General features: G+C 38.6%; 2 protein-coding genes across 2 annotated transcripts; one reads left to right on the top strand and one right to left on the bottom strand.

Annotated features, from left to right (window-relative positions):
• On the top strand, positions 1-4571 carry odc1 (ornithine decarboxylase 1). The gene is made up of 11 exons (XM_026152640.1): positions 1-145; positions 953-1101; positions 1410-1547; positions 1651-1824; positions 1968-2140; positions 2219-2435; positions 2521-2604; positions 2721-2883; positions 2992-3107; positions 3186-3400; positions 3495-4571. The coding sequence occupies exons 3-11, from the start codon at positions 1446-1448 to the stop codon at positions 3631-3633; spliced, it is 1383 nt and encodes a 460-aa protein (XP_026008425.1). The 5' UTR covers positions 1-145; positions 953-1101; positions 1410-1445; the 3' UTR covers positions 3634-4571.
• A 1499-nt stretch (positions 4572-6070) lies between these two features.
• Positions 6071-10484, bottom strand: LOC113012511 (G-protein coupled receptor family C group 6 member A-like). Its single transcript, XM_026152766.1, has 6 exons — positions 10291-10484; positions 9914-10208; positions 8997-9809; positions 8437-8649; positions 8244-8358; positions 6071-7151 (listed from the first exon to the last, which is right to left on the bottom strand). The coding sequence occupies exons 1-6, from the start codon at positions 10452-10454 to the stop codon at positions 6223-6225; spliced, it is 2529 nt and encodes an 842-aa protein (XP_026008551.1). The 5' UTR covers positions 10455-10484; the 3' UTR covers positions 6071-6222.
• Positions 10485-10759: the final 275 nt, after the last annotated feature.

Below are 10759 nucleotides of genomic sequence, written 5' to 3'. Positions count from 1 at the left end.
GTGCCGGCTTACACTCAGTTCCATCTGTATTTGAGAGGTTGCGCTTCTGGCAACGAGCTTCGTCGTAAAGGGGAACTGCTTTATTTCTTTTTTTTATCCCAGCTTTTGGGTCTAATGGACAAACTCTTTGTAAATGCTTTTTAAGGTAAGTAAGGGTCTTTTGGTGAATTATCCTTCAATGGAAGTCTTTTTTTTTTTCTTTGACTAAATAGTCTTTAGCTTAGATTAAATGGCAGGGTTTTTTTAGTTGTCGCGAACACATGAACAGTTTTGACATGTTATGTATTCCTATGTTATTTTATAGTAATTTAAATGTTGGTTTAATTCCAAACTGTGTTGCTGTGGATCTTAGAGTGTTAACAAACAGCACTACGTGGCCAGCGAAACAGATGGGGTGGTTAGCTTGTTAGCATTATCCTTTTTGTGTGTGTGCCTGAACAATAAAAGTACCCTCCGAGAGGTTGGCTTGTGATGGATGTTTTTTTTTTTGGGTCCTTTATGTTTGGTTGCGAGACTTTAGGTGAGTAAAGTTAAACTGTCTTGCCTGTTATTCATGTAACAAAGCGCGTTAGTTAATGGTAACCAAAAATTGCCTCATGGCACGAATGTGGCTAAGCGGAACCGGTATAGTGACGTCGGCGTTAAATGTTAGTCAGTGATTGGCTACTTTTCGTGCTCTTCATGTAACTTAGAGCAGGGACGTTTTTGTAATTGGGTAAATTCTTGAATAGGCGGAACACTCTTTTCTTTGAATGACTTTTTCCTGTGCAATATCCTGAATTATGAAACCCAGTGCCATTAGAGACTAAAGTTAAGTGCGTGTATTTTAAACATGCCTGAAGTCTCAGAAATGCTAGTTTTAATAGAATAACTGGTAGTCATGTGTTAAACTGAAGTGTCATCATTTCATTAATGAGCTTTTTGTTAAACTGTCAACTGCTCCTGTTTGCAGAATCTTCACTCAAGGAAATCACACACTGGCTACTCAGCAGGCCCTGGCCTTGAGTCTTATTTGAAAGGGTTTAACTTCACTGGTGAGCCACCTTGGCTTCTCTGCACCTGAGTGACAACAACACCAAATTCCATTTCTTTCATATCAAAGTAAGTGTTCCACATCTGGTTATTTGAAACACTGCGTTGTCATCTGGGCATGACTTTCAGATAATATTGTATCAAAAACACCTGTTCACTTGGTGCTTTGAGAATTTTTTTTTTCCTAATTTTTTTTTATGTAACTTTGCACTGTCCACTGCTGTAACAAAACAAATTTCCCACACGTGGGACTAATAAAGGTTATCTTATCTTATTACTCATCTGTGGAATATGAAGGGGACTTTAGTAACTGAAAACATAGAGGACATGGTGTTCTCAAAGTGGCATGTAATCTCAGTATAGTTTCTTTTTTCCAGTTCACCAGTGACCATTCTAAAGGACTTCTTGCAACCATGAACACTGCCACGCCCACTGACTTTGACTTGTCTTTCCTCGATGAGGGTTTCTCTGCTCGTGACATTGTTGAGCAGAAGATCAATGAGTCGTCCATGACGGTAAGCATCCTGTGCTGGCACTGATGCACTAATATTAAAAGTACAGTCTAGTTTATTGTGTAATTAATCATGTATTGATTTTTATTTTCCCCACCTGTTACAGGATGACAGGGATGCCTTTTATGTCTGCGACTTGGGGGACGTGGTAAAGAAACACCTGCGCTGGGCTCGGGCTTTGCCTCGTGTTAGACCTTTCTATGCTGTCAAATGCAACGACAGCCGGGCTGTGGTGATGACACTGGCGACCCTCGGAACAGGCTTTGACTGTGCAAGCAAGGTAGGCTTTGAAACTGCTTTCATAGCATTAGATGATCTCACAACAATGCAGTACAAAGCACTCCTGAAGATTAGCTGAAATTGCATTGGCAGCTTGTATTTTTAAGTTGGCACTGTCTCATTGTTGACTTTGCTGCCCTCTAGACGGAGATTCAGCTGGTTCAGTCTCTGGGAGTCGATCCAAGCAGAATAATCTATGCTAACCCCTGCAAGCAGGTTTCTCAGATAAAATATGCATCTGCCCACGGGGTCCAGATGATGACCTTTGATAGTGAGGTGGAACTCATGAAGGTGGCGCGCTGCCATGACAATGCCAAGTAAGACTTTTTCTGTCTCCAACAAAGAGTCTTTGTCTTTGTTTATTTATTTCTCACCTCTTAACTCTTTGTGTTCAGGTTGGTTCTCCGTATTGCCACAGATGACTCGAAGGCAGTTTGCCGTCTGAGCGTGAAGTTTGGGGCCCCTCTCAAAGCTTGTCGAGGTCTCTTGGAGCGTGCCAAAGAGCTGGGGCTTGACGTGATTGGTGTCAGCTTCCATGTTGGCAGTGGCTGCACCGACCCGGAAACCTATACCCAGGCTATCGCAGATGCACGCTGTGTGTTTGATACAGGGGTAGGTTTTGACTGAAATGCACACACAGCTGCAATTATGTGAATTTTTATAAAGCCAACTTAACCCTGTTTGTTGTGAACTCTAGGCTGAGTTGGGCTTCAACATGGATCTCCTGGACATTGGAGGTGGTTTTCCTGGGTCAGACAATACAGAGCTTAAATTTGAAGAGGTAACTGCTTTATTATAATAAATGGTATGGGTCACATTTATGCATTTGAACTTTTTTTAAATGTCATATTCAGAAAATGCAAAAGTTTAACATGTAGATGTGGATACTTCTCTTAGATCACAGGAGTAATCAACCCAGCCCTGGATAAGTATTTTCCTGTTGACTGTGGTGTTAACATAATTGCCGAGCCTGGGCGCTTCTATGTGGCCTCTGCTTACACACTGGTTGTGAACATCATTGCCAAGAAAGTCATCATGGATGAGGAGTTTGCCTCTGATGGTAAAGATTATGCTTTCTACTAGCATCATCCTTTGATTTTATAAAAAAAAAAAAAAAAAGTTTCTTACTGGTTATACTGATGTGATGAAATTAATTTTACCTCCACAGAGGAAGATGAAGGGACCAGTGACAGGACTCTTATGTACTATGTCAACGATGGAGTGTATGGATCTTTCAATTGCATTCTTTATGACCACGCTCACTGTCTGCCAACCCTGCATAAGGTATATAAAAAGGCATTAGTTAATCTTTAAATATAAAAAAGGTGAAACCTGTGTAACACATGTATATTCCTGTTTTAGAAGCCAAAGCCAGATGAAGTGATGTACCCCTGCAGCATCTGGGGCCCAACATGTGACGGTCTGGACCGCATTGTCGAGCAGTGTAGCCTGCCTGACATGCAGGTGGGCGACTGGTTGGTGTTTGAGAACATGGGCGCCTACACAGTGGCGGCAGCCTCCACCTTCAACGGCTTCCAGAGACCCGACATTCACTACGTCATGTCACGTCCTACCTGGTGAGTCGGTATCACAAGGGCTCAAAGTGTGGCTAAATGATTCATAAGAGGGAAATTTTGCAGCTTTAATGTAACATTTATTATTGTCTTTCAGGAAACTTGTGCAGCAGATCTGTTCACAGGGCATCCCAGCACCTGCAGAAGAGTCATACCTGTTTGAAGTGCCTGCCTGTTGTGGCAGAGAGAGCAGCTTGGATCTGTCTGCTGAGCCTTGCCAGGCCCATGTGATTTAAATATGCAGTATGTTTGTCACATTTAGCATCAGTTTATGGACAAGGGTTCTGTGTATAAGGAGTTTTATTTTCTTGTTTTTCTTCCCTGTTACCTAAAATGTACAGTGCTTAACAAATTTATCACACCACTAGTCATAAAAACCAAGCACAGATCCTTACTGTCACATTTATCAGGCAGATTCCACCGTGCCAGTCTGAGTCCGAGGTAATCAAACCTAATATTTAACCACTGAAACCTTTCCGTTCAGGAATTCAAGTGAATGACTGACATTTGTCATTTTAACAATATAGCCTTTTTATTTTTTATTTTTTTCCCTTCTGCTCCATGATGGCAATAATTACCTCTTGGCATTAAATATTTTGATTAAACAGATTACACATACTGGTAGATGAAACATTACAGAAACAAATTATCTTTGGTATTAATTAGGGCAGCTGTGGCATAAACCTTCCACTGGATGGTGCTCTAAACTTTTTAAGCACTGTATGTGAACTTTTCCAGGCCAGTTACTTAACAGAATGAGAGGGATGTGTCGCAGACATTTCAGTTCTTTATGGAAGCTCGAGATCAATCCTGAATGAAATGAGGCTGAATCACACTCTGTGTCTCTGTTGGTTCCAGGTACAGTGCAAAGCTCTGTACTTGAATTTTCTGCTGTAGGTTTCCCAGCAGAGTCTGTAAGCGCTTGAGTACTGTAGTTCACAATGAACCTATTTAAACTGGAATAGTATAGGGAGGGAATTTGTATGGACTTGCAGCACTGGAACCTGATTTGGAAACAAATTTTTTGAGCAGACTTGACAGCACAGTGTAAGAAGGCAGATTTATTAAAGATCCAGAGGCTTCGATTTGGTGCACTGTTTTGTGTGGTAATTATGTTTTATTAAATATATCTTTTTGTGGGTTAACTGGGGGAAATGAATTTCTGTCTCCTTTATCTTAAGTGAGCCCTCTGGTAGCCTTCTTTCTGTAGTACTCAAATTCAATCTGGATTTTTAGTATTCAATATAAAGTTCTCATTTATTTATTATATTTATAAGAAGTCAGGGAATGTGCACCCTTTTGTTAAACTGCTGTTCTGTCTACAGCTGAAGGAACATCCTCAGCTGGTAACTTGCACAGAGGCAATGGTGTGTGGTTTTAAATTCCTCAAAAGTGGCTGCTATATTATTTAAGTTTTCCATGATCTCGACTCCTGTAAAGAACATACCCCCCACCCCAAGAGTGTTAATCCTCAAGATGACAAAGCTTATTTATTTGTCAGCAGTTATTTAGTGCTTGTTCTATCAAAGCTTCTCTGTAGATTTTGACTATAACCTGTATTTCCTGTATACATTTTGAATATGACTCACATGGCATGATATATGCATGAATCATACTCTGCATGTTGAAACAGCATATATAATGTATATACACAACAGACTTCAGAGACTACCCAAAAGTCAACATCAATCTTAAAGATTAACACTTGAGCACAGGGACTCAAAGCAGACTGCCCTTCTCCTCTTTTTTTTTTTTTTTTTTTTTTTTTGTTAAATTTAATTTGTTTTCCAGTTATCGTATTAATGAGCAGAAGCAGTGTTTTAACTATACATTTGAAATGGATATGAAAGAGATGGGAATGCATATTCATAACGCTTTCCTATGGAAACTGAAGTTTTGTATTTTTTTAAATAAATAAATGACCACCTTAGTGTTTGTCGTTTTCTTCTCCTTTTGCACAAATATAAATGAAAAACCATTTAGTGGCTGAGGGGGGGGAAGAGTTTTACTTTAACTTTGCATGCAGTTAATAGGAGTAGTGATAGAGGATGATCCCCTGAAACTCCACTGCCCCCTCCCACCCACCAGTTTAACAGTATGAGTCAACATTGTCTTTTTCAGGAAGTTGGCCATTTTTACGTGTTGCGCAGCTGTTTTATGTGTGAGCTGTGGGGCGTGCGGAGTGTCTAAGAGAAATATCCACACGCCATGACCAATGGGGATCGTACCTGTACATATGGAATATGTAACTGTGTGGAGAGATAGTCTCAATATGCTAGAGAACTTACATTGGGTGGTGGTCTAACAAATTTGTTAAGGACTAAACACACGTGTGTTTATATAAATATTTGAACATCATGGCAATGCACTTTTCATTATTTCTTTAAACAGTTCCTTGCGATTGCACAGCATACATCTTTAATGATTGTAGAAAACAATTAAGTGCACAAATTTGAATTTATTTTGGATTTTTAAGGAAAATAGGATTAAAACTATACACTTAGCCTATAAAATGGCAACTATACAAACTCATCCAAGTTAGCAGATTTTAAGAGCTATGATTTCTTCACCCAAAGTTACCAAACCTAAAGTTTTTCTACTAGATGTATATGACTATATATCTAACAACTAGTAAAAAAAAACAACTGAGGTTTTTTTTTTAGTTCTGCAGCATTTTATTGGCCTACACAGTGAAAACTCCCGTGTATGTGAATGAGATGAAATACTTTATTTCCATCCAACCAAGAAAGTCATGATTTCATCATAGGAGGACAGATTCTTTTGCAGATCAGTATTATTTATAACTCCTACATGAAAGTGTGAGTCTATGACTGCACCACAGATATGCCCTTCCGTTCATAATGCTTCCTAATGTACTCAGTGATGGCGCTCTCATGATTAAGCTCTTTCCTGAACAACATAATATAACACTTGGGAGCCAAGTGACAGCCGAGAACGCTGAAGCATGAAGTGAGGATGGCTGCACTTTGTACGGCAGGTTTGTACTTCCCTGTTAAGGTCAGATAAATTGGGAGGAAGATAATCCAGATGACCACAAACAGCAGCATACTGATGGTGATTAAAGATGCATTTTTGTACAAATCCGGCAACTGTTTACCTTTGAATGCGAACACCAAACAAATAAAGCCCAAGAAAGCGTTGTAGGCTAACATTGCTATAAAGTATTCAAGGGATTGTGTCTCACACTGCTGCAGAATGGTCTCTTTCCCTGGCATCTCTTTAGGAATTGGTGGATTTACGATCAGCCATGAGACAGACAGGGCCAGCTGGATCCCAGAGACAATAGTAACTACCAACAGCGGCTTATTCAGCTTCTTTACCCAAGACCCTACGTTAAGGTTAAAGTTGAAAGCTACCAAGATCTGAAGCAAGTTAGCTAGAATGCAAGAGATACAAACGGTGAAGGATACACCAAAGAGAGGCACACCTACACAGTGAATCTTCTCAGTAGGTTTGCCTATGAAGGTGAATGTAAGACAGAAGCCAGCCACCAAGGAAAAAAGCTCCAGAAAACACAAATAACCTCCAACTGCCTTTACAATGGGAGTTTTAAAATATACTGCAAACAGAACAGCAAACACAACGGTAGTAATGATCCCGACGACTGCAAGGGAGCTGAGAATGACTGAGAAGGGATCGGTCCAGAGGAGAAATTCATCCGTTTTGTTGAAACACTGATCCCTCTGTTCAGGAATTGAATATTGGTAGTCAGTGCAGCTCTTGCATGCTGAACCTGCAGAGGAAATACAAACATAAATAGCATAAGGGAAGAGGAAAATATTTTATGACTCAATGTAAAGATTAAAATAATTTGATAAGGAGCAAGGGGGAAAACCCCTGCATTAAGAAAAATGTGCTTTTACGTGTGGAAGGGCCAAACTACATTATCACAGAGCAGCAGCGTGAGAGATCAGAGGATATTTGCAAATTAATGCAAAACTGGCTTTGGATATTTTGGGAGAGAAGACAGACAAGAGTATATGCGTCTAATATGTGTTCATCTAATAAGTACAACAGTTATTACATTTTTAGTATATAAACTTTTTAAATTCCTGAGCTCCATGTCAGTGACAGTCAAAAAACAACTCCAGAAAATCAAACAAGAAGCATCTCTTTTTCATATGACTGTAAGTGTAAAACAGGTGCATTACAAGGTTTTCAGTCAGATTTTGTAAAGTGTATCTACCTTAACATGATGTCAAATTTTTTAGTTTAATATGTATTATTTAATCTTTGCCATTTATTTTATGAGATTTAAGTGTTCGCAGAAATACATCTACATACAAGTATGCTAAAGTTGTTTTAAGTTATTGTTATCCTTTCTTTGGAACAAGCTGCCTTTTGATCATCTGTCAATAGATTTGAAAACAGACCTTTTTTATCCACGCTTATTAAGTGTTTTTTATTTTGGTATGTTTTGTTTTGTTTGTTTTTTTAAAAATTATATTTTGTTGTTTTTGCCACCTTAAGGGATTGTAAACTTACATGTTTTTTTTTAAATATTTTTGTCTTCTGTTAAATGCATTAAGTTTAGATGTAAAGAAGTGTTAAATCTAAATAAAGTTGCCATTGCCAGAATAAACTATTTCGTATAACTTGCCCACATTAAGTTGAAATACTAATTTTCTGTTTGAATTAGCTTTCATATTTGAATTTTTTCAGCAAAAACTTTCTTATCTAAAACTTAATATGGAAATAAACTCTTCAGCTGTCACTAAATAATATTTGTTTGCTACATTACTATCAGAATGAGCTGCTGAAGTGCATACAATCAATTTTTGCCTGTATAATTGAACTTTATCAATATTTGTAATAAAAGACTTACCGTTTCCAGGGGAAAACGTGCCATCAGCACATGAAACGCAAACTTTACAACAGATTTTTCTCTCCGTTAGTTCTTGTCCTGGATCACATGTTTTCGCACAGTTATATGCTGAGCCCTATGGAGGAAACAGTACACATACATGATGCTCATAAATTATTATTGGTAATAAATGAATGTTGAAATTTCATCTCACCGTCTGATTTATCAAGTGTACAAGAGACTCTGGGACTTTTGTAATTTTTCCATTCGGAAGGTATTCTCCAATAGTTTGTATTTGTACACCCTTGTTGAATTCAGACATATTCCAGTATACAATATCATATCCCAAACTGGGATCTCCATCACTATTAAAAAAGATATGTGTGGTTCCCACAGTAAAGTTTACTTTCTGGATTTCTGAGAGAAGCTGTGGAAACAATATGAACATAAATCAACCAAGACACTTGCTTAAACTGTACAAAATACAAAGAATAAAGAGAACTTTTAAGGGGGTATGTGTTGGACTGTTTCCGTGTTGGAAGTGATGACTTGCGCAATCCTACACCATGAAGACATTACCCATAAAATGAGAAATTATTAAAACATTACACACAAAAACAGGGCAAGCTGTCACAGTTATATTATATTTTAAGCCAAGGTCATCAACTCCTGGTCCAAGTATTATACTTTGACATAAAAAACTTGGTAAATGTCTTAAATTAATCAACAGCAAAACAACAACAACAAAACAATTAAAAAACATCTTTCCTGTACCTCTGATGCTGTGAATTTGGAGCTACGTTCACAATGATGGTCATCACACTTAAGCAAGTGTCTGAGCCCCTCACCAATGACTTGAACAGCTAAATAGATATTGTAAGATTCTTCCTTGTCAATGCAATTAGCCAAGAAGCTTGTTCCCAGACATTGATTAGATTCCAGCTGATAGTTTAGCGAGCAATTATTTACTTTTACTTCTTCAGACTGATTTGAACAAAGTGGATGCTGCGTCAGGTAATATTCGACAAAGGCGTTTTTTTGAGTTCCATTAAAAATCGACATGACGTAGTCTTTAAAGCCAGGCACCTCAATCTGCTTAAATATGAACCCAAAAACTTGTCCGGCAAGTTGGATGTCTGGAATTGCAAAGATCTTTGGAGAGCTAGACCATGTATCACTTGCAATCCAAGTTCTGTTGAATTTATGTTTAATCGCTTCTTTCAGGATGATTTCAACATTAATCTCCTTTGTGAAGAGGATGATGGCTTCAGCGGAGGAGTTTTTGATTTTTTCCAGTAGTTCAGTCAGCTCAGTTTGGGTCTTAGCACCATTTATATTAAAATCAGCAGACAAGATGTGAACAAATTCAATGCAGATATTGGTTTTGCTGAAAGTTTTCACAAGGCTATCACTACCATACTTCCCGTACTCATCATCACTTCCCACAATAATCACTGTTTGCCAATAAAATGTCTTCACCAGCTCAACCATACCCCTCGTCTGATATTCATCACTAGGCACTGTTCGTAGAAATGTAGGGAACTTGTACTTCCTGCTGAGCACCTCACTAGTCGATCCATAACTAATCTGTTAAAAGACATAAAATAGGTAAATTCACCAATATTCATACCAGGTTAGATTCTCATATTTCCGAGGTTTGTAAGGCAGTATCAGATAAAGAAAAAACAAACCTGGGCAACTGAAGACAGCGCAACAAGTCGTGCAACAGCTATCGATGCTTCTGAGGTCCTCTCACCAATCACAACCTTGGTTTTGGGTTCAGGTAACTTGGACTGAGCATCTGCTGGCACTAAACAGCTTTGCGGGTCTGACTGATTCTTCAGCAGCTGGAGAGTTGCTCTCAAGGCGAGGCCAACATCTCCACAAGTGTCATAGATGTCGTATCCTATCGTGATGTTAGGTAGGTTGAGTTCTCTGATGGCGTATATCATCACTTGACTACGGAGGAACATTTGTATGTCATAGCTGCAAAAATGGACAGAATACAGATTAAATTCATCATTCATTTATTCACAGTAATGAGCTGATGAACTAAGGCAGTACTTACTCCTGACAGAAGAGAGGTCCAGAAGTGTCAGTCCTATTGGTTTTTAAGTGAATGGGGAAAAGTCCTCCAATGATGATATTCCCAGGATAGTATACACGTAGGAGACCATTCTCTCCTAAACAGGAATGAAACACGCTCATGACAAATAGCTGTATGAAGAACATTGTGGATCCGCAGAGATACAGATGTGCATTAGTTGTTTCTGGTGAGTATAAACTGGCCCACAAACACTAGCTGTTTTAAACTTCCCCTCATGGATTATTTGCATGGTCAAACAGAGTCTTTGTAACTCTATGCAAAACAGTCTGTCTTCCTAAATTCCTCCAAATACAAAAACACCAAGATGATTTGAATCACTCATAGAAAAGGACTCATTCGTGGACAGGCCTGAGTAATGGTTTAATTGTTTTTAGATTACAGAAAATAAGCAATGTTAAGGCTCGATGTCAAGGATTACTCTCTACTTTCT

This window comes from Astatotilapia calliptera, chromosome 19 (genome assembly GCF_900246225.1).
Source record: "Astatotilapia calliptera chromosome 19, fAstCal1.2, whole genome shotgun sequence".
NCBI classification, from domain to species: domain Eukaryota; kingdom Metazoa; phylum Chordata; class Actinopteri; order Cichliformes; family Cichlidae; genus Astatotilapia; species Astatotilapia calliptera.
The sequence above is the reverse complement of the archived record's forward strand: the minus strand, read 5'-3'. Positions and strand labels throughout refer to the sequence as shown.

Bases quoted from the DNA above. Each gene is read 5' to 3' on its own strand.
- odc1 (XM_026152640.1), top strand. From the start codon at position 1,446: ATGAACACTGCCACGCCCACTGACTTTGACTTGTCTTTCCTCGATGAG. The intron at 1,548-1,650 runs GTAAGCATCCTG...CACCTGTTACAG, and splicing joins TCAATGAGTCGTCCATGACG to GATGACAGGGATGCCTTTTA. The intron at 2,884-2,991 runs GTAAAGATTATG...TTACCTCCACAG, and splicing joins TGAGGAGTTTGCCTCTGATG to AGGAAGATGAAGGGACCAGT.
- LOC113012511 (XM_026152766.1), bottom strand. From the start codon at position 10,454: ATGTTCTTCATACAGCTATTTGTCATGAGCGTGTTTCATTCCTGTTTA. The intron at 9,810-9,913 runs GTTTGTTTTTTC...GTCTTTTAACAG, and splicing joins CGCTGTCTTCAGTTGCCCAG to ATTAGTTATGGATCGACTAG. The intron at 7,152-8,243 runs GTAAGTCTTTTA...TTTCCTCTGCAG, and splicing joins CACGTTTTCCCCTGGAAACG to GTTCAGCATGCAAGAGCTGC.